The sequence below is a fragment of the Lasioglossum baleicum genome, chromosome 3 (assembly GCF_051020765.1).
Source record: "Lasioglossum baleicum chromosome 3, iyLasBale1, whole genome shotgun sequence".
Classification (NCBI taxonomy): domain Eukaryota; kingdom Metazoa; phylum Arthropoda; class Insecta; order Hymenoptera; family Halictidae; genus Lasioglossum; species Lasioglossum baleicum.
In genome coordinates this window covers 8,910,312-8,932,788 of record NC_134931.1, presented here as the reverse complement: position 1 = coordinate 8,932,788, position 22,477 = coordinate 8,910,312, and the positions used below count along the sequence as shown (strand labels likewise).

General features: G+C 39.2%; 5 protein-coding genes and 1 non-coding gene across 13 annotated transcripts; 1 reads left to right on the top strand and 5 right to left on the bottom strand.

Moving 5' to 3' along the window:
• Positions 1-991: 991 nt before the first annotated feature.
• LOC143207134 (protein YIPF1) lies at positions 992-3,941 on the bottom strand. Of its 2 annotated transcripts, XM_076420256.1 has the most exons (5): positions 3,831-3,941; positions 2,415-2,658; positions 1,907-2,289; positions 1,655-1,835; positions 992-1,519 (listed from the first exon to the last, which is right to left on the bottom strand). In XM_076420256.1, exons 2-5 carry the CDS (start codon positions 2,614-2,616, stop codon positions 1,413-1,415), a joined length of 873 nt encoding a protein of 290 aa, XP_076276371.1. In that variant the 5' UTR covers positions 2,617-2,658; positions 3,831-3,941; the 3' UTR covers positions 992-1,412. The 2 variants fall into 2 exon arrangements, with proteins under 2 accessions (XP_076276371.1, XP_076276370.1); XM_076420255.1 differs by lacking the exon at positions 3,831-3,941 and having other exon boundaries at positions 2,415-2,741.
• Positions 2,758-18,549, top strand: LOC143207132 (uncharacterized). 4 transcript variants are annotated; one of them, XM_076420240.1, is made up of 7 exons: positions 2,758-3,537; positions 4,337-7,881; positions 8,600-9,672; positions 10,086-10,364; positions 10,449-11,150; positions 11,279-11,414; positions 11,590-18,549. In XM_076420240.1, the coding sequence occupies exons 1-6, from the start codon at positions 3,309-3,311 to the stop codon at positions 11,379-11,381; spliced, it is 5,931 nt and encodes a 1,976-aa protein (XP_076276355.1). In that variant the 5' UTR covers positions 2,758-3,308; the 3' UTR covers positions 11,382-11,414; positions 11,590-18,549. The 4 variants fall into 4 exon arrangements, with proteins under 4 accessions (XP_076276355.1, XP_076276354.1, XP_076276356.1 ...); XM_076420239.1 differs by having other exon boundaries at positions 11,279-18,549; XM_076420241.1 differs by having other exon boundaries at positions 4,358-7,881; positions 10,449-18,549.
• On the bottom strand, positions 12,034-12,822 carry LOC143207137 (cytochrome c oxidase subunit 6B2). Its single transcript, XM_076420260.1, has 2 exons — positions 12,429-12,822; positions 12,034-12,358 (listed from the first exon to the last, which is right to left on the bottom strand). The coding sequence occupies exons 1-2, from the start codon at positions 12,668-12,670 to the stop codon at positions 12,124-12,126; spliced, it is 477 nt and encodes a 158-aa protein (XP_076276375.1). The 5' UTR covers positions 12,671-12,822; the 3' UTR covers positions 12,034-12,123.
• Positions 14,401-17,661, bottom strand: LOC143207135 (ferritin, heavy subunit-like). 3 transcript variants are annotated; one of them, XR_013008627.1, is made up of 4 exons: positions 17,107-17,661; positions 16,710-16,901; positions 15,907-16,537; positions 14,401-15,822 (listed from the first exon to the last, which is right to left on the bottom strand). XR_013008627.1 is itself a non-coding variant. In XM_076420257.1 (3 exons), exons 1-3 carry the CDS (start codon positions 17,218-17,220, stop codon positions 16,250-16,252), a joined length of 594 nt encoding a protein of 197 aa, XP_076276372.1. In that variant the 5' UTR covers positions 17,221-17,661; the 3' UTR covers positions 14,405-16,249. The 3 variants fall into 3 exon arrangements, 1 of the variants encoding a protein (XP_076276372.1); XR_013008626.1 differs by having other exon boundaries at positions 14,405-15,115; positions 15,214-16,537; XM_076420257.1 differs by having other exon boundaries at positions 14,405-16,537.
• On the bottom strand, positions 17,799-22,178 carry LOC143207136 (soma ferritin-like). 2 transcript variants are annotated; one of them, XM_076420259.1, is made up of 3 exons: positions 21,931-22,178; positions 21,132-21,347; positions 17,799-19,098 (listed from the first exon to the last, which is right to left on the bottom strand). In XM_076420259.1, exons 1-3 carry the CDS (start codon positions 22,027-22,029, stop codon positions 18,910-18,912), a joined length of 504 nt encoding a protein of 167 aa, XP_076276374.1. In that variant the 5' UTR covers positions 22,030-22,178; the 3' UTR covers positions 17,799-18,909. The 2 variants fall into 2 exon arrangements, with proteins under 2 accessions (XP_076276374.1, XP_076276373.1); XM_076420258.1 differs by having other exon boundaries at positions 21,123-21,347; positions 21,931-22,175.
• On the bottom strand, positions 19,215-19,286 carry Trnaa-cgc (transfer RNA alanine (anticodon CGC)). The gene has a single exon. It is a non-coding gene; the product is annotated as a tRNA-Ala (tRNA).
• Positions 22,179-22,477: the final 299 nt, after the last annotated feature.

The following is a 22,477-nucleotide window of genomic DNA, read 5'->3' as shown; positions in this document are numbered from 1 at the left end:
TCCGTGGAACAATAACAATATCTGTGCTCAATAGGCACAGTCATAACCCATAGGTAAATTTTCTGAAAACTGTTTTCTCTTTTTACTATATAGAATAAAATTTTTCTCGAAAAATCAGTGACAAGATTTTCGCCACTTCACATTGGTTTTTTGATCCAAAAAAATTTTGTCCACAGTTCAATTTGAATTTGGTAATTGTGTACATAAACTGTTTTTATTGGGAACGATGCAAGCTGTATAGGAGACAAAATCGAGCTTTGTTCGACCCTTTCGAATTGTGTACCCGCGAAGCTCACATCGACAAGGCTCGAAACACCCGGAAGACTTCGTAGACAAAGTGTTTGCTAACTTTTACCGATGTTCCCCCCGCGAGTCGCTTTCTTCACTTTTCGATACGAAGAGAAAGCAATTTGCAATTAGGTCCGGACGGTGAGGCCGTGACACAATTGATCCTTTCTTAGCAGATGTAATATTACACACTTTGTAAAGCACTCGTTTATTCTCGGGTATCGGCGCCTACTCAGACCTTGGATTAATTAACTCAACGTTTACATTCGCCAAGAGTTAATGTCGCATTCTTTGTAAATATATATATATATATATATATATACATATATATATTATATACACGTATATAATATATAATGTTGAACGGCGAGAAAATTACTACTGTCATGGTATATATAAATATAATATTATATATTGATAGATTGATGATAATAATGTAATGATACTACTACAAAGTGAATGTTGCCTTTTGTCATATTGGTTAATCGTAACGAGGAATGAAACAAAAAAGTATATTGATGAACTACGTACGATTGTAATTAAAGACGACTAAATAACAATTACTATCCATTGTATTACGAATATTAATTAATGATCACTGTATACATGGAGGTTCGTACGATTGTAAATTGATATGTGTCGCGTTGATGTGTAAACGCGTCCCTACGCTAACCGCGGGGGTTGTGAAAATAAATCAACCATGCACTTTCCTGGTTTCCTGTATTTCATGTTACACACGGTATCTATCATGGGTACAAGATTTTTATATTAATATTTCAACTACCAGCTGTGGCTGAATAGTCTCTTCAAAATTAAAGATTAACACGCAATAAGCTATCTTAAATAACACAGTCTAATTATTTCTTGTAGGCTTTTTCTTTAGAAGATGATTATAGATACAAAACATTATCAAAATGACTAAAAAAAGTTTCTTTATACAATAATAAATGTGTGGGATTCTTAGATGATCCCATTTAGCTAAGACATTCTGATATATGTACATATATGTGGGTCATGCGGGCGATGTTGTTTTTTCAAATAAACACCAACGCTTCGAATTTCATAAAATATCAGTTATCCTTGTTTATTTTTTGCTCCACAGATATATTCAGTTCTGTTTTTGTTTATCTACTTATGTTCGATGGCATGTGGAAGAAGTAGAATCTGAATCCCACTGCTATTAAAATGTGCAGTCCTAGGATAACAACCATGTAGATCACTCTATACCTTCCTGAAAATCAGTAGATATTTTGTTAACTGGTAAAACTTTTAACTCTTTCAGAATAAACAAAATTTTTTAAAGAATTCTTGTTTGCAAAGGGTTCAAATTTATTATACAGTGCGATAAAATATTTCTGTGTTTTACCTGCAATAACAGGCAACAGGGATCTCAACAAGACTCCACCAGAAAGGAACGTTGCTACAATGACTAAACTCCACTGCAACCATTGAATCTGTATTGTCCATAGAAAAGCTACAGGAATGTAGATAGCCAGAGAATATCCATACAAACAGAGGATCTCCAGGAGCCCAGGAGTTGCGTATGTCTAAAAATAATGTTTATTTTAGTTCTATCATTAGACAAACAGTTCCCAAGTTACAGAGAACCATGTCCAACCTCGATTAATTCTTCGTCTGTGTCCCTAGCACTGGTAGTCCATTTTAATGCTCCCCATAACGCAAGTGGCAGCAACCATGCGTACAAAAATATACAAGTGGCAGCATGAGACACAATGTGGAAGTCGTATTTCCAGTGGTATTTGCCAGAGTTCGCAGTTTGCAAGTAATTGGCTATGTTCCCGCTGACAGCTATGGAAAATATCAATGTGACGCAGACCCAGAAGGGACCGTACAGATCTGGATTGGGCCTTATATGAGATATCAAGTAGTTTTCGCTGCCATGCGGAACTATGGACCGTTTGATTCTCTCCACAACATCGTTTGTGCTGACGTTGAAGAACTTTTGGTAGTACTCTATTGTCCAGAAGCTGTGTGATGTGGCTAAAAACAATGGAAGAAAATATGGCTGAAGATTTGTACAAATATTGATAGAAACAGCTGATAGTTGGAGACACTATCACGAGACGGTTGTGTAACGTTGAAAATAACATCGGAGAGATAAGAACCTTCGGTTTTATCTGGCATCCCCTGGAGGTCCTCAATAATACCCATACCAGACGTGTCATTTGATAGGTTATTGAAGCCTTGATGACTAGAAGTGTGGACATGTAATTGCGCCTGATCGCCGGTCCCTCCGTGGTTTATCGAGGGGAAATCTTGGAAGGAGATGAACTGTGAATCACTCGGCTGCATCTGACTTCTGTCCATTGTTGTTTATTCTTTTCGAACGTTTCCCCGTCTATTTGACAACTGCTAGACGTGTATTTATGAATTAGATTGCAGATTTCGACTACGCCGGTCGGGTCGCTGATAAGAAGTCGTTTGTATGCTGTGACATCTATGATTACGAACGAGCACTACATACAATCGCTTCGCGTTCAGAAAGTCACACACGTATCGTCTGCAATCATCGTATCATCTGTTTCCAACAAAATGGCGATCTCTACTTTACGAACGCTGTCGTATCAATGAATATCAGCCGCTATATACGTCATATGTGAGAACGACTTTATATGCAGTATGGCGGAGTCATTGTATGCATTTAGATGTGAGAAGAGACAACTGCGATAACGGCGAATCTCGAGGCGGATAAGTTTATTTTTTGTATTGGGAACGATATATTGAAGGCTTCATAAAATTTTGTTATTTCGCGTCTGTTCTTCTAATCACACAGAGAGAGAGAGAGAATCGTCAACGTGTAAGATACGTTTGCGAGAGGTGGTGTGTGCGTGTTTGCCAGGTCTAGCGATCAAGTGAGATAGGAAACAATAGATATTACTTATATCGCGTGATTAACCCTAAGTAATCTTTAAGGATATCAAAGAATGGTATATTCTCGTTTGTAATTTACTCACGAATGGACGGGATTAGTTTCATACGGTTCGAGGGTAAGTTTAAGAATGGCTAGCGATTTGTCGAGCGGTTGCACCGAGGCCATCGAAGTGCTGGACGAAAAAGAGGAGGGCGAGATATCCTTGGAAGATGTCAGTTCCTCCGAGGAGGGACACCTGAATTATGGATATGGGGCCAGAGCCGCGCAATGCACCAACTGCTTGTCTACGCAACACAATGCAGCATGGTGCACTGCACCGGCCAAGCTGTACCACTCCAGAGGCCCCAACAGAAGAGGTAAATAAAACGATTCTACAGGAAAACCTGCTCAACTCACTGGCAATTGAACTTGTAGTCTCACGAAACCCTTTATATAACACATTTGATTCAATATATTTTTGTATTTTCTTTGGTTTATAATTATTGACTTGTATATGGAATGTCTTGTTAACTATGTTACAAAGTGATATTTCTAGTATTATTTTTCAAAAATATTTATATCATGAAAAGTATGAGCTTGAGATTAAAATTATTTGCATCGTCCTATGTATCGCTAATAGTAACAGAGGTATTGCTTTGTAAAACTTTACCGTTTGCTGTCCATGTATTTTCAAAGTTATGTTCCAACAGGTTCTTGCTATATTCGCATGTTTCTACCAGCACGAGAATGAGAGTCGAACGTTGAGTGACTCGTGACTCGTAAAGGGGAAAGACTTATTGATAAACACATAATTAGATAACTGGTCTAAACATGTGATTCACTGAAGTAAAATCATTATCTAAGCAAACTGGATACTGGATCTCCGAGTTGAAGAGACATTCTGTATAGTCTAATCTCTGTAACTCGAATCTCTATAAGATAGCAATTTTCTTCATTCAACAGCAGATGTTAGTTTTGAGATTCTAGCTACAGAGGTTCAAACTTAATTTTATGCATAATTTCATTCACTTTGATAACACAATTTTGAGTTCCATTCGATTAAACAGTTAAATCCAAATGTGTTATCTAAAATTTTCTTGATCTCTTAATTTGAATTACAAAACCTTCAACAATAATGTAATATCATCTTCTACATATCGTGTTCTAATCAAGTAGAAGTTGACCTTATTCTACAAGATCGGGGAAAGTCTACAGTCCAAGGGAAAGAAAACCGTCATCAGATTAAAGACTCGGGATCTATCGGAACCAAACACACAGTTTCTACGCTTCAAGAAAAGAATGATGACCTTGTGCCTATTTCAAGCGACAGTGATATGGAGATTGTTGGTCTTGCAGATAATTCTAAGCAAATTGTAATACGTTCTTCCACGAAGAGCAAAGTGAAGAAGAAGAAGAAGAAAAAAAGAAGTAACATGTCTATGTTGACCATGGATGATCTAGTCTCTTCGTCTGTTATGGAGGTAGATTTACCAGAAGAATGTGGCGTCCCATTGAAGCATGAGACAAAAACCAGTTCTTCTAGATCATACCATAGAGAAACAAGTCCTGTTCATAGAACCAATAGGCCCAGAATGACTTCAAGGTCACCTCCCAGAAGACACAGGCCAAATATACAGCCGCATTCTCCATTTAGGAGATCGAAATCGCCTGTTACACTCGGTAGATCGGCAACGACGAGGTCTCCGAGGAGATTGAAATCTCCTAAGCGATCACCGTATAAATCCCCGCCTAGGAAGACGCTACCGAGAAAAACATCGCATCTCGACCTAATGTCTTCTCCGAGTTACGTTGAAACGCATAAGCTATTGAAGAAAGTCCGACATCTAGAATCTATAGCATCTGGCTCGCTGGAAGAAACATTGTACAAGAATAGAGAAAACGCGTCCTCTTTGAAGGAGAAGCTATCGCACATGATGAAAAGACCTTGCGACAATAATAGTGATATGTCGAACGCATCCAGTATTCGAATAAGCAAGATAGAGTTAAACGACGCGGACGACGAAGAGGATCTTGCGTTGCTGAGGCAGAAGGCGCTTGAAACGAAGCAGAAGAAGTCGAGTAAGCAGACCGAGCAAATAAAGACTGAAACTGTAAAAAAGATATGTATAGACGACGATCAGGACGAAGAGGACCTAGAGCTGAGGATGATCGCGCTTCGTTCGGCGGTATTGAAGAAGCATCAGACCAGGCTCCAGAAGGGCATGAAGTCAGGGAAGTACAAGAAATGCAAGGTGTCCCGGAGCGAAAGCCCGTTCACCCAGAGCTTCCTGGACAGCATTCCCATACCCGGCGAGGAACTGTTAAGCATCGCGTCGCCTCCGTACACTCCCCTCCCCATGATAGAGAACAACCATACGGAAGACATGGACCTAGACACGGATGTGGAAAGGGAGAAAGAAAAACTGCCGTACTCCCCAACGGATAAGATAACTGCCAACATACCGATAGACACGGAGTTGTTAGGTATCCAGCCATCCGATGTATCTTTCATCAACCTGAACGAAGCGACCAGCAGTCCAAGCTTTAACACGGCCATGCCGTCTAGTCAGGAGGACCAGAAGTCCTATCAGGGAAAGATCATAGAGAATCGAAGTTTCTTACCAAACGCGTACTACAATCCATCTCAGAATGCATTTTACGTATCCCCGAGCTCGAGTATGCAATATTCACCGGTGCACAATCCTCGGACGAATATCCTCAATGGCAGCAACAGTACTCCCATCTTGGAGACCAACCTGAATCAGGAGAGGCCTTATTCTCCGACCGACGCTCCAATTTATGATCCTGATTTGTCTCAAACACTTCCACAGACTCTCGCATCAATTGGTACCTCAACTTCTTCTTTAGTTTCCCTGGGACCTTCGTACATCTTGAAATCACACGAGAACAGCGAGATGTGCAGTAGCAGGCACGGCTCGACGGCAGAGGAACACCTGATCAAGATAGCAACGGTTCCAATCCAGTCAAACGTCAGCTCTGCAGCGACCTCCCAACAAGGATCAGTATCGCCGAGCAGTTCGATGATCACGATCGATGATCTTCCCGAGGCTGACGTCAACGCGGGTCCCATGGCCAGCTTTGCGAAATCTCTTAAATGCGAGGAGTACATTCCAGCCAGTGCAACGGGCGGCGTGAAGGAGCCGCTTTACATGAAGGGGATACCTGATGTCACCAAGGACGCGAACAAGATCCCGACGCTGATCAACAGGACGCTGGTTCCAGCGTCTATCCTGAAGACGAACAAGCAGCTGCAGCAGCCGTTGCAGACAAAGAAAACCGTGGCGCCGCAAGAGCCGACGTTCAAGAGCGCCGAGATGCAGCCGGTGACATTACCCGAAGACATTAAGGCGAACACATCGTTCAAGCCGATGAAACTGATGCCTTTCCCGCAGAAGTCGCCCACTGTCTTAGCGATACCTACCGTGTTCCATGATTCCCTGCAAGAGGACCCTGCCGATGAGCAGCCAGCGAACGAGGACGGCTCGCCGTCGCTGGAGAGCAACAACAATGCTACTTTGGTACAAAGTAACGTGACCGCAGAATGTCCGGACAAAGCCTGTGATATTATAAATCAGAAGAAGAGGAAGCGGTCCACGAAGAGGAAAAAAACAGGAGATGTACGGTCCAAAGCGGGTACAAATAATGACAATATAGATATTTTGGATAAACGATTAAGCGAAGCGAGCGAGCTTGAGAGGCGTACAGATATAGAGAATAATACAGATGTATCTAATTTTGAGGCGCCGAAGGATAGCGTTCTAGGAAGTCGAATTTCTGTAGGAACGAATGAAAGTGAAGCCAAGGGTAAAGACACGTTGGTTAGCAACACGGCGGAGCAGACGAAGGACGTAGATAGAAGACAAAGCGTAGACGAGGACGAGGAGGCGTTGAGAGCGATTCTGTTGGCTTCATTACCTAAAAGAGCGAAAACGTGCAATCAGAGCCCCTCGAATTCGATAACGAACGCATCTGCCGCGTCGGATTTCACCGGGCACATAGCTACGGGTCCGATTGCACCAGCGAAAACAATATCTGCGGTGAATAGTACAACGTTACCATCACCTGTAAGTTCTTACGGTTCCGAGAATGATAGGAATCAATCGAATTCGAGTGCGAGAGCGAGCGAGGTCGCTGCACAAGTAGGTCTACCTGTAGGGAATATTAAGACATTACCTTTGATGAACTCTGGGAGGAAAAGACTAGTTCCTATGACGAAGGGTCCACAAAAGAATAGACTTATCAAGAGAATCCCGATCTCCGCGAGCACGAAGGTTGTGAAGAAGTACCAAAACGCGATGATCCAGAAGAAACTGAACGTACAAAAGGCTGCGCTACAATACAGCAAACAGAAGATCACGGAGAACAAGGTCGCTGCCAAAGTGCAGATGACCGACACTAAATGGTCTACGATCGCGAAAACCGTATCCGACACGCAAAGAATAGTGATCAATCTAGAATCCGATACAGAAAGCGACTCCGAGTCCGAGCGTCGAGCGAAGAAAATCGCGTTGGTGGAGAAACAAATGGCCGTGAACCACACGGCCGAGTTCGAGAAGAATTTGGATCAATTTCTACGAGCTGTGCGAAAGAAACAAGAGTCCATGGCGGCTGCAAGACCAACTCCACTGTCACAGGCACCGAAGAAAGACACCGCGTTGACGACCAAACTGGAGAACGCGTCCAATCTTCATACACCTTTGGTAAGCCAAACCAATTTGGCATGATTTTCGAAAAGATAAGAGTACAAATGACTTCTCTTTTGAACCGATACATATGAATCTAGTTTACTTGAAACATAAAGCAAATTATAGTTTCGTAAAATATTTGTGTCAGGATAAACGTCATAAATAATAGCATAAAAATCGCATGACGAGCCTGACCCGTAATAATCCAACTGAGGACCTTGATGCAAAAACCGAGTAAGTCCAGATTTTTCAGGTTGTGGGAAATAGAATAAAATACGACTTGCTTAAGCGCAATCACACTAATATTTTACATTTATGAGAAATTTTCATAATTCTAGGTCTTCGAAAATTTGGACTTCCACGGTTCTTGTTCCATAATTGTGGGAATTAATGAGAAATTTCCATATATTTATATATTTATTGGAACATGAAAACGTAATTACAGAAATGAGGAATCTGAAGAAGTTTTATAAATTTCTCTTCTTTTCTTTAAAAAAAATTCATCATCATACCGCGTTTCACGACACAAATTTTTTGTTAAGTTTTTCGTACTAAAGTAAAACCGATTCTTCTTATTTTTGTGTCAAAAAATTTGCAACATGTAAAAATATACGAAACTTGAATAAAGTCCATTTTACTAAAAAAGTAGACTTATCGGATTTTATCATCAAGGTCTTCAATATAGCTCCTAAATGTGATGAAGGAGTCATTTAATTGTCCGAGTGTTTTGCAGGCCGTGCGTCATCTACCCGCGTCCCAACAAGAGGAATATCGACGATTGAAGCAACAGATTATAGAACGGGAGAAGTTGAAACTGCACAGAACCGCGGAGACCACCAACTCGCTGAAGAACAAGACCATAGAAGCGGTATCGAAACCAGTACCATCTAACAGTCCCAGCAAAGAACCAAATTCGATGATTAATCAGATCTCGTCTGCGAAGAGTCCAGATTTGAGCACGCAACAGCTGAATAAGGAGAATTGCTCGAAAAATTCAGACTTGGTTAAAAATGCGAATGATAATATGGTGCTTGGCGTGGACAGGCAAAAATCTGCGAGTCCGAGCCAAACGAAAACAGTATCGAAAACGATGGCGAATCTTAATATATGTATAACCAACGAAAAAAGTTCGAACAGTGTTAGTAGCAAAATTGGAAGTCCTTTGCAGTCAGTCACCATGCCACGGAAAGTGTTCGAAACGCAAAACGAAATCTCAGTGAAACAAACGCCGTCACAAGGTTTGAAAATCTTGTCCACGGACGAGGTGAACAAGAAGTTTCTACAAATTCGCGTACAGACCGATACGAAAGAGAGGATGGTAACGATAGACGACAAAGTGACCTTAAACAATACTAAAACGGTGATCAAACAAACCGAGAACTTCTCCGGAAGCAAAGAGGCTGTCCATGATCAAGTCACGAAGCAGATGGTACAATTGGTAGAGAAGGACGTAGTTGCGAACAGTATATCTGAGAACAACGATGAAATAGATTCCGATAGGTCTACTGTCACTTTGAACAGTCAAAACTTGACGAGAGAAAATAGGGTGGATACATCTGAATCGACGCTTCGACTTTCTCAATCCAGGGAGACCAATCGACTGTCGATTTCACCCGCGAAATCCAAAGACGATGGTTTACCGTTATTCAAGAGCAATCTGTTGTCAAACGATAAGAGGAGTTTAGAGGAAAATTGGGATACGATCAAGAGGGACGCGAAGACGGTGCTGAACACTCTCATTGCTCTTCCATTGGCAGAGCAGGAGCAGCATTTGGTGGATACTGAACAGAAACTGGTTTTGACACGGTATTATAAATATGAAGAGTTGTTCTTTAATGTATAGAATATATCTTACTTAGTATTTATAATAGAAAAGAAATATCAGAGGAAAACACGACTAGGTTTGAAAGAGCACACACTGTTGTGAACAAAAAGAATTGTTCATGGTTGCATTTATTAAAATTTCGATATTATGAAATTTTCTATTATCAATAATAAGCGAAATATTTAAGCAGCCCAAATTAGTTAGTAATAGTTCCTTGTAGTTTCCGTATAACATGGTAATTATGTTTTGCAATCTTGTGCAATGCATTGTATCTTTAAAGTTTAAGCATCTATAATATCTGCCACATTTTTACTTCGTCATTACGATATACTGGGGGTTTCTATAATTCTTTAACAGTGATATGTCAGTTACATTAATTCGTATTCTGGGGCAGGTATACGATCCTGGAAGATTTGGCGGAGATGTCGGCCAGTCTACGTCAGTGGAACATGGAACGGGACCTTCAGACGAACCTGGTCGCAGAGGTGAAGAAACTCCGGGAGCAGCTGAAGGTTGCAGAGGAGAGGTTGCAGATGCAGCGCAACCAAATAAATAGCATTGGTCCGAAAGTAGTGATGGCGCACGGGAAAATCAACGTCGGCCGGCAAGAATGCTTCAAACTAGCAACAATTTGTTCGAGTCTGGGAAGTAGAATAATAGGAAAAGAATACAAGTACAGTATAAGTGGATTCTAACGGTATTTTACAAAAGAAACCACTTCCCTTAACAATAAATTATTGCCGTTGATATGTTACAGGGTACCTGAAGCTGCAGCACAACTTGTAGATAATAAATTAAAAGAAGTAGCGAATCACACGCGGCAACTTTCCCGGAAGAAGGTGCCGTCTATCAATCTTCCTGAAGCGTACGAGTTAACGAAATCGGACGACACTGTGTCGACTGTGCACTCGGACGTGCCGCAGACTGGAGACTTGTTGTCGGTACAGTGCGGTATAGGTAATCTTGATAACGTTGATAACATTGATGAAACGATTTTAAATAAGAGCGAATGTACGATGGAAGAGGGCGAACCACGAGACAATGTACTGGAAGAAGCGACTGTAGTAAATGTAAGGGAAGTCGATGATCAAAAAGAGCAGAACATAATAATAACCGACTTGTCCATTAGTAATAACGTAGAAAGTGCACCTCAACAAAGTAACATCGAAGTAAAAAAAGAAAACGAAGAGACATTTGTTGATCAACCAGATTCGAGTAGTGTTCCTCCTACTAATATTCCTGTTTCAAAAGACTCCGAAAAACCGAGCCAGAAAGATTCACCGAAAGATTCACCGAAAGATTCACCGAAAGATTCACCGAAAGAACCAAGATTGAGACTCGAGCCTGCCAGCGAATCGTGCAGCCATGACAGGACATCTGCGAAACCGGATGCGGATCGTGTGACCAGGAAGACAATTGTACCTTATGAATCGATATTGGTACACTTCAAAGTGCCAAGGTGGGTTTGGCTCTCTAAACATTGGGTCGATTGGTTTTTTCTCTGGTTTCTAGCGACGCGAAATCCTTGTCCGTACGCTACAAAAATTGTTAAGCATTTTTCTTGTGTTTTTTGTCATTCTTAACCAGGAATACGAATCCCAATGGCGTTCTTTGCCCGTACGAGCTGATGGGGACGTGCAACGACGGCGAATGTCTATTTGTTCATCAAAGAGAGAGTCAAGCCAAGTAGCATATAGCTACTAATGGCATTGTTAAGTTATACGTAAGGTGGTTTTAATCTTTAATCATAACATTCAGAGGGCTTTATGAAATAAGAATCCCATCAAGCCTTTTAACCGAAAGCAGTCACGGCTTTTGAAAAAAAAATTCGAAATGTCTGAACACCGGTGCTGGGGAGACTTTGCCGATTCTAAGAGTCGTTACTCTTCTAATTACAGGCTACTGTTTCTGACGAAGCAATATTCTATACGGATGGCATAATCCTGTTAACAACCGAAGATGTCACACGCCCGAAGATGGTAAGTTGTCTTCATCCATGGCAGGAGTTTGTGCACAAATTAAAAAGATAGCCACTGTATTCTGTAAGGATATTACATTTTAAACAAAACAAAATTTTTAATACCGTGCTATTTCAAGCTTCTATTATTCTAACGAGAAAAAAAAAGTTTAAAGGAAGATTCGCTGCAAGTGTTTATTTTTTACATATGTAAAAAGTGTTATATAAACAGCAAGTAGTTAGTGTGGTTTAATGTAAGGGAACGAATATAAGAAGAAATTGATTGACCGATTGTTGAAGACAGCTGTGCAACTGGCCAACGTCGGGCATTGCAACAAAAATATAATTTCAACCTTCTATATAAGTTACCTCATAAAAATGTCTTGTACCTGTACAATAAAAGATTGATATTTTTTTTTAATCGTGTCTTTATTTCTTTATCTCTCTTAGATCTAGAACAACGTTAACGGGTCGTCTATTCTCCGTATTTATCACCAGGAAAATCTCCTTGCTTTTTATACTTATGCCACGCAAATTTCCCTTCGGTTCGAAGTACGTCCCAATAACGAATCCAATCATTTGGACATGTAGACGTGAAAACTTGTTTGAACCAGTTACACGCATCTGATCCAGCTCCTAAAATACGTTCGCAACGATAGAAATCAGTGTACATTACCCAGCAGCGTACCGTCTGGTCTTGTTGCTGAAATCTAAAGACACCAACGTTTAATATTATCTAGAAAAGTATAAATTGAACGGGAAGGCTCGGGAAAACGTTACCTTGGGTCCAATCCATGAGCGACGATCTCTCCTCCTGCCGAAACTACCTCCTGCTCTTTATCTTGAAGGCATGGATCGTCCTCGTCTACTTCGATAATTATCTTTTTCTTTTTCGGTTTTGGTTTATCTTCCACTAGTTTTAAGGTTGAGGTTGCCCCGGCTGTAACATTGCCAGCATTTTCCGGATATTTGTATCTCGTTACTTCCGGAACACGGTCATCGTTCTTGTTATTAAATGACATCGTTTCTCGAAATCATACTTCAGGGAATATTATGTATTCAATCATTTTACACACAAGAAAATGCATCTCAGAGATAAAACTGTCTAATAAAAAGATCGATATAAATTTAAATATTGATAAAAGACAATCTTACCGAGAATTTCGATAATTTGGTTTCTCTAACGACAATATTGTAGTTCTGTTGTCGCGCTGGTTACTACTTTCGTGTCGATTATGACGTTATTAATCGATTGGAGTAACTTTTACATTATGAATGGGCAACCCAAATGGTTTCACGGGCCACTTTGATGATGCGTAACATTACAGCGGGCCGCACTTTAGGTAAATATGCATGCTTTTAAAAAATGTAATGCAAATACAAAATGAATAAAACTTTATTGTTATACGTTATACGTCGTATTATAACAATGACACGTGCAAATTGTCATTTAACTTAATATTTTTGTATACATACAACGAGAAACAAAAGTTTCAGTAGAAATATAAAATCTATCTATATGTATAACAACAATTTATATAAATAAAAATCAAATGCTGTTCGTTGGTAAGCGCATCACTTGAGAACGGCTGGACCGATTTGGACAATTTATTTTTTAAATGTTCGTAATAGTCCGAATAAGGTTTTAGGAGGAAAAAAATTGGAAAAATAGCCCGGAAAAATGGAAAATGCGGAAAAACTAGATGTGTTTTTTGAATCATATTTCAATACAACAAAAAAAAACGAACGTCGCAGCTTTTATTCAATATTTCAATAGGAATTTACGTACATTATGGACGTGACGTGTTTGCATTATCGACATTATCAACATCCGCCACTTAGTTTATTTCTATTCCAATTTTTGAATTTACATTATCGACGAATTAAACTATGTGTGTACAATTTTTTTCATAGTGTGAAAAGTTGTGACGTCATTAGTGCGTCCATTGTGCGCCTCTCACCAGGGCAACCCGCCTGAAGGGCCTGGTTCCGAGGGCGTGCCGAAGGCACGCCACGAGCAGGTAGTTTATTATATGTATTATACATATACAATACATCTCAACGTCAAGCCGGATGTATACAGGGTGGTCCCCGCAATTGTTTCAAGTCATAACTCCGTTATTATTGCATTTACGAAAAAATGCCAAAGGAGAAGAATAAATGGTTCGAAGAGCACTACATCTGTAGGCCTTTAAATTTTTTTTAGATGCAGCAGTGCATGTGCAATTAACAATTGCATAATTTCTTTAAATAGAAATGCATATTCTTTTTTACACAGATCGATTCTTCTGTTCATTCTACGTAAAAAATGATTAGGGTACCATGACAAAAAATTATTAGATCTCGAGATATTTTCAAAAAATGTCTTTATTGAAGAAGATGCTCAAACGCTTCTCCATTACATTCTAATAATTTCTTATGACGTTTTTTTATTGTTTGCATAACTGCGTTTATACATCAATACGTTGGCCAGCCCGTTCACCTGATTTAAGTCCCCTTGACTTTTTTCTGTGGAGTTATTTGAAAGATAGAATTTATTCAAATCCCATAGATTCTGTAGAGAATCTGAGAGAAAGAATCATACTGGAATGTGCAGCAATAACTGCAGATAATTTAAACGCAGTTATGCAAACAATAAAAAAATGTTATAAGAAATGTTTAGAATGTAATTGAGAAGCGTTTGAGCATCTTCTTGAATAAAGACATTTTTTGAAAATATCTCGAGATCTAATAATTTTTTGCCATGTACCCTAATCATTGTTTACATAGAATGAACAGAAGAATCGATCTGTGTAAAAATGAATATGCATTTCTATTTAAAGAAATCATGCAATTGTTAATTGCACATGCACTGCTGCATCTAAAAAAAATTTAAAGGCCTACAGATGTAGTGCTCTTCGAACCATTTATCTTTCTCCTTTGGCATTTTTTCGTAAATGCAATAATAACGGAGTTATGACTTGAAACAATTGCGTGGACCACCCTGTATAGTAGTACATATAACATAATATCGAAGGAGGTGGCACGAAATGCAGCAGTGCAACTCATGCAACGACAAGTCAGACGGTTGAAAATTGGTGAAAATTTTCGAAAATTGAGTTTTGTATTTTTGTAAAATCACACAAGCCAGTCGCTGGAATATTTTTTTTCAAAGTTTCGCTATTTTTGCAATTCCAAATCAGTACAGTAACTCAATGACAAATATATTTCTGCGGAAATCAGTAGTATAACTCTACGACAAGTGGGTCGTTCGGGAAAAATTGGTGGTTCAATGAATATATAATATGCAGACATTCTTTTTAATACATAGTCTTTATTTATTCATTGTAAATTCATACATAAAGTGTTTGTGTATTGTACATGTACATAACTTATGTAAATTACATTCTAAATGTTTATAACCCGAATGTTGACTAGCTCGGAGAGACACGGCACACCGTCAGACTTCTAGTCAGAGCTGTTCCAGGCTAAACATGATGCGCAGACAAAAGTGGCACGGTCAATCAATCCCCGGGCGTGAGCACTCTCATATACTCTCTGATAGTAGTGAAATGTCAAACCTTACCGACTAAAAAAAGGCAAACGATGCCTCTTGTACCAAAGTACAGGTGGGAGCTGGTGCAGTAGAGCTGGTAGGAGTTGGAGTTGGAGCCCCCCGAGCCTAGACAGGAAAGCCCATGAGATGCAATGTCTATACTGCTCTGCTTGCTGGGAAAATACAATAGAAAACTACGTTATCTGTGCACATCCGTATGTCTAATAGTTTGAGCGTTTCGGCACTACGCGAATTGGACCTGTACATATCTGTACGGACCAGTGGTAAGATATTGTGCAAGATTTCTCGCGCATGTGCGGCGATTTTAGCCTGAGTAAAATAAAATCCTCGATGAAATAATGGGGTACTTTGAACACCCCATAAAATATCGGTGCTTTCCCGCCGATATAACTGCTCCAGGGCTCCACTACCTCGTCATCATAATATAGTTACGTTACTATTTTGAACGCGCATGCGCGAGAAATCTTGCGCAATATCTCACCACTGGTACGCACCACTTTGCAAAGCTTTCCGATTTCTCCAGAAGCGACGCTATCGCTTATTTGTAATAATAATTCGAATGGACTTTAAAATATTTTCCCGAGAGGATTTATTAACTTTTGAGAGCTCTAATTAAAGCTGGAAGATCACACTTTATGATAGACTCGTTTAGGATTGTAGGAAAAAATTCAAGATCATTTAAAAAAATTATTCAATGCAGACCCGTAGCTCAGACCAAAAATATCGAATTTTAAAGGGTTTCTTCCACTCATTGTCAGTTTTAACAGAGAGGAATTCTCCTCTCTCGTTTAAACGTGCTATTGCGTTGAAGCTTCCTCCTTCATAGAACTCCAGCTGAAAGATCGCTCTTGATAGCAAGTGCATCGCTACTCAAAATAATTGCTGCAACAATGAAATCGTTGAGATTTATAATTAATGGACTGCAGGATATTAGATCTTTAATTGTATATTCCATCTGTTCGAAGTTGAATAAAATAGGACAGTACAAAACATGTTAGACAAAGTACTTGCAAGAAATAATTTATCGACATGGTTCAAATCGAAACTACTGTTTGTCACTTCCGTTCAGATTCGTTTTTGTTCGAAGTACATTGAATTTTGATAACACGTGATTGTCGAGCATATCTTTGTCGAACATGAAACGGGCCAATCCATGGTCACCGATTCCAGATAAGACAGCCACGAATCTTCCCATCTCTTCGACACTCTTCATTTGGTTTTCCATGAAGCCAGTAACAATAAAATCACTGGCATTCAAATCGCCATGTTTTTCGGCTACCGTGTTCACTGCTACGAGTTTCTCGCTTACTTCGATCTCCAGGTCTAGAGCCGTCTAAACAGATTTTATTTTTATATTTCTTCCACAATTCATTTTGTCCCGAAGAAATTTTCTACTAACTACAAAAGAAATGTTTAGCGTACTCCAATAAGACATTAGCTACGTTGGCCATTAGAAATATCGTATTTTCACTATACATAGTAAGTATGCTTTACTCCGGCTTTACTTTGAAGGCATGTAGTGGACATTTCCAATCTTGCTCAGTAGGCTGCTCGACGTCGCACAAATTAACGCAACCACCACGCATTTTAACATAATTCACAAACCTCAGAGCATGTTCATGCTCCTCGTGATGCATTTGCATGAAGAACGACTCACAACCAGGTAATGCAACATCGCCGCGTCCGAAGTATGCAGCCTAAAAACAAAAGGAAAATGGCGTCGCAACGAGCATATTTATATCGAAAAATCAATGCTTTTGGTTAGTATGAATTTGCACAAATATCTGATAAATAAATATGTATTGAACAGTTCATGTTCCTTGACTAATGGAATTTTTATGTGGGCCACTGCAATGTCGCTCGTACAGATAGCAAAAGGAATGATTTTTCATTAGATCTTACCATGGATAAGTAGTAATAAAATGCTTTGAGCTCCGCGTTTATTTGCGCGTTTAGTATAGCCTCGGTTTCCTTGTGGAACTTAAACTTAGCAGGTTTTCCACTCGGCCATTTCATTGGTTTATCGATGCATTTTTCAGTTTTGTCACCGGAACAAGAGCTGTACGATCTCGTAGAGAACGCATTGTAGTTCCGTGACTGTAATTTGAACGTTCTTGAAGAACGTTAATTAATTTGCTTAGGTGGAACTATTTTCATGGGAGTTCGTTGTTGAGTTGCACTGAAATTTACTTTTTACTGCATAATCCCCAAGCTTGAAAGGTCAAAGCATCACCAAGAATTTTTCTGCACCAAGATGGCTTCAGCATGTTTGCATCGGATCACTTATAATTTACAACAAATTCGTTTCGAAAGAACTGTCACTTTGATACGTGTGTCAGGGGAAAGATTCGCAGATTTTTTCGGTAGTATTATACGGGGTGGTCTGTCAAAATATTCGTCAATTATTGTAAATGAAAGAAGGAAAATAATCATCTTAGCAGAAAAATGTTCTCTGTAGTGCATTCGTCCATTCACACCTTTCAAATTGCATAGAAAATATGATTCAGATGGATCTACCTTCGAGTGGATATATCTCATAAAAATTATCAGCAGAGCAGGTTCGTTAAGGTTCTAGTAATTAAAGAATAACAGTGTCCCGAGGTCAACGTTATCAATTTTATTTGTAACGAGTAATGTGTGCATAGCGCTATGCGACATGTTAGGGGCTACAAATTGTTTTCGAAATTGACATTCTGTTACAATTCCTGAACTATCTCTAGGTCTATGTCAATCACTTTATCAAGGTGGAGGTCGTAGTTCAAAATGTTATCCGTTTACAGATCAGGCTTGAGTACTATCCAAATAATATACATTTGGAAAATAATTGTTCCAATAATATATCTCTGCATTTAGCTAAACGTTATTCTGAAATCATTGTGCATTATTTTATTCTTTAACCAATTCACATTTTACCACTTCCTTCAACATATTCAACACTTTATGTGATATTCACACGAAACAAAGATACTCTTACTATGTTCTCTATACCCAATAAAGATAACACGTTACATAAAATAATGAATTATTTTTAGTCACAAACAAGCAAGGATCGTAAATTCTTCAGAGGGCTTCCCTATCTTGTAAAAGGTAGAGTATTGAATGATATCAAATTGAGGATACTAATGTACGTGAAATTATTTAACAAGACATATATTTCAAACTTCAACAGTAACAAGACGGGTGAGTGTGATGTGGGTGTTACTAAAAGTAAGTGTTACAATAGTGCACACTTAGCGTCATTTTTGTTTTGATGGGAAGTGGAAACTGCCAAGTGGGATAGCGACGGACACTTAAGTGTGCAAAAGCAAATGAATGCTATAACTGTCGAGCACTAACCTCGACTGTTATACATGTATGTGTATTGCTTTATAATAATTAAAGGATTTTATTTATTCTAGTTTAGCACAATTTTTATTACAATACGGGCCTCAATGAAGAACTTTTCTCGCGAAAACATTTTGTAATAACTATAGAAATGTAAGAGAAAAGATCAGAAACACAAACGATATTTTGATCTGCACGATTCGTCACATTAAACAATATATTGAATTTGGTACTACTATCTGTTTCATCGACAGCAAATATAATTCCCCTACGATTGACACATCTTACGAGTTGAAACAGTTTGATTGGGTTAATAGCTTCCTTTAAATTGTACAATGTACAATTGTTCCCTCGACGCTCTCGTGCGTTCCGACAATTGGTTTAATGTCGCAGCAGCTCCTTATCAAAGATATAAACACCCAGACCTTCGGCAACTCTTTCCAAATTCGTCAAATGGTTGCCAAGTTCTTTAATAGCGTCCACTTGTTCTTGCAAGAACTCAGTTTCGAGGAAGTCCATCAAGTTTGGGTCGTTGTGCGTCGACGCCAGCTCGTGTAACTCTAACAGGCACTGAAAATCGTTGGAAAAATTGTTTAAAAAACGTATTTACATCGAAATATTATCGTAGAATCATAGATGATTGATATTGTGCACAATTAAAGGAAAAAAACGAAAAAAAAGAAGGTTGGAGGAGCTGGGATTTGAACCCAGGACTTTCCGCATGCGAAGCGGACACTCTACCACTGAGTTACACCCCCGGTTGGAAGTAACTGTATTAAATTCGTATTTATCGAATGTTCTACTACATATCGAAATTATTATCTCCAGGTTAATGAAATTTACAAGTCGAATGTTAATTAAATAACCTTCATAGACACACGGACTGTGTATATATTCATGGGGCAAACGGAGAAAAGTTGATTCTTTGCACGAAGAAATAAAAATGGAGTCCAATGCAAAAAATTCAATTTTATATGTTAGAGCAATTTTTTTTGCAGAATACGCTCAATAAAAATTTAACAAAAAGTGGAAACTGTTACGTAACGAGAATTTCCAGCAGCGTGATTCCTGCATTTTTAATGAAAATGTTAATAAAAAACCAATAACCTTGGAACTTCAAGATTTTTTCCTTAGACATTCCCAAGTAGCCACAAGTAGCCACGTACGTCCCTAAAACGTACGCAGAATGGACATAGGACGTTTGGACGTGAACCGTACGTTTTAGGGACGTACGTGGCTACTTGGGTTTTATCGTGCTAACAATACCGATATGCTTCGTGTTTAAGTGCTGGGTGACTCACTCTGTATACACATGCAGTGAGTCGCACCGTTGTTCACATAGAATCCAAATAAAAAATTAATGTTAATATTTATGTTGTTTGTCGTTTCAACACTGAATATTTTCTACTTCTGAAAAATTATTGAAACGTACAATAACGCATATGTATGACGATCACGATTTTATATATTACATGAAGACAATCAAATTAATTTTGCACATGTCGTAATTTATAGTTCCAACGCATAGCATGATATTCGGAGAACTTGTAACTTTACTGTGATATTATCTTTTTTATATTTTATAATAGGACAGATGGGACATTCAGGGCCCGCTCTAGGGGGGGGGGGGGGACAACCCGGGCATCCGCCCGGGGCGCAAAAATTTAGGGGCGCCATTTTGGCTTTGGCTGTAAGCGTGAAAAAAATAATGATGTTTTAAATATTCAATTAATAGAAAATTTCAGACTACCCTTGCCAGACAATTTTGCTAAAAAAAAAAAAAGGTCAGTTTGTTCAGCGCGGTGCTTAGTGCTTAAAAAGGGGCGGCAATTTGTTTGTTTGTCCGGGTCGTCGTAACCGCTAGAGCGGGCCCTGGGGACATTTAATTGAATATTGTAATTGTTACCTAAAGAAACACCGGTCGCGAATGTGTTAATGCACGTTTTGATTAATTTGAGCAGATTTGAACAATTTTGATTAAATATACAAGGTGAGTCACCTAACGTTACCACCTGAAATACCTTTGTTGTTTTCAAAGATACATTACATGTCTTGAGGACAAAGTTGAATGGTAAAATGGGGCTCATAGGATACCAAAAAATTGTTGTTTTCATGTAATTCTTTTGGAGATATCATGCTTCCGTATTTTAGTTTTATACGTTTTTTCTGTCCGTGACCTTGAATGACCTTGAGTAATTATAGTCACTGAATTCATAATGAAAGGGACTATGATTGTAGATGTTTAAAAAAATGGTGGTTCCATTTAAATAAATGACCTCGATATCTAAAAAAAATTACATAAAAACAAAAATTTTTTTGGTATCGTATGAGCCCCATTTTACCATTCAACTTTGTCCTGAAGACATTTAATGTGTCTTTGAAAACAACAAAGATATTTCAGATGACAACGTTAAGTGACTCACCCTATGTGTACCTAACCTAACCCACCCCTTCGTGACCAATTCCTTTCATTTTTTGTAGTTCGACTCTCGTTGTGAAATTTAGCAAATTACCACGTGGCACGTTGTTTATTTCGACTTGAGAAAAAGACATGGAATTTTCAATTTTAATTATGGTATCTGCTAATTTCAAACCTGATTTACTCTTTTCTCTAGTTGCAGCGCCCCCATCATCGCGGTCTTTGCGCTTTCCCAGTTGTCCTCTGACGGTTTCTCGATTTGTGTCAGATGAATGTTCCCACCTCTCTTGTTTTGATAGGTCATGAACTTCATGGCATGTTCCCTCTCCTCATCAGAGCACTTCTTGAAGTACGAGTGAAGTCCTTGCAAAGCGACGTCGCTCCTGTCGAAATAGTACGCCTAAAAAATATAGCGAACATTAGCAGGTAACAGTTCACGTTCACAGTCAAGCAATATAGCAAACGAAAGGCGACAAAGGATACGTGTCAACTACATTATTAACCTTCCAACCGAGCAACGGTTTCGATGGTAAACACGATCGGCGAATTAACTCGTAATATCCTCAGTTAAAAGGTTAAAACCGTGTTCCAATTGACTATCATACGAAACACAATCGTACAATGTGCTTTGTTTATTTTTCATTCTGCTCTTTAACACGTTCACTGCCAACGTTTTTAAAATGTTTAATTAAATGCACCGTACAAGTTAGTAGAACAAAGTCACGAAATCTTTAAATGTTATGTTGCGTACTTGGAACAGCAAACGTATACGAAATGAATTTGACAATTTCGAAATAAATTGCCGGACCATGGCCGTCGCATGCGACGATGGCAGCGAACGCGTATTAACCAGCTGAATAAAAATGATTTTATTGCTGGGATGTTCAATTGAAACATAGCGAAACATGGGGAAGAAAATTCCGTCATAGAAGAACACGAATGTCACAGTAAAAATAGCCACTTAATCAATATTGTAGATTAACCATGGAGAGGTAGGCGTAACTCGCGTACAATTCCAAATTGATTTGCTTATTCAGCGCCTGCTCGCATTCCTCGTGGAAATTCTGTCTAACCAGGCTCATGTCGTGTCTATCTTTTGTTTTCGGACGCGAAATCTGCGGGAATAATGTTAGCCGGAGGATGCACGGGTGTCACGAGTCGCACTGGTCTCGTGGTGTCGGTTTAGAACGCGTATGACAGCGTCATCGGGTTTGACCTGCGCTGTCAAAACAGACTGCATCGATTATATGTATACAGACGGCACTGGGCTGCGATCCACGCAAGCGCATTTCTATGCAATCGTCGGGCAAACTTAGCGAGGCCTATGGACGTGACCTTGAATACAATAGCTACGCCGCAGATAAACCCGACGATATGCGAGCGCGAAATGATTAATTTTTACGTTTTTAAGGCTTTTGTTATTCGAGTTTGACGCTACGGAAATTCTTGTCGATGCTTTTGACTTGTTCGCGGTCATTTTTCTTTCTTTAATTCTGATAATAATTAAATAATGGAAATCGAGGTTTTAGT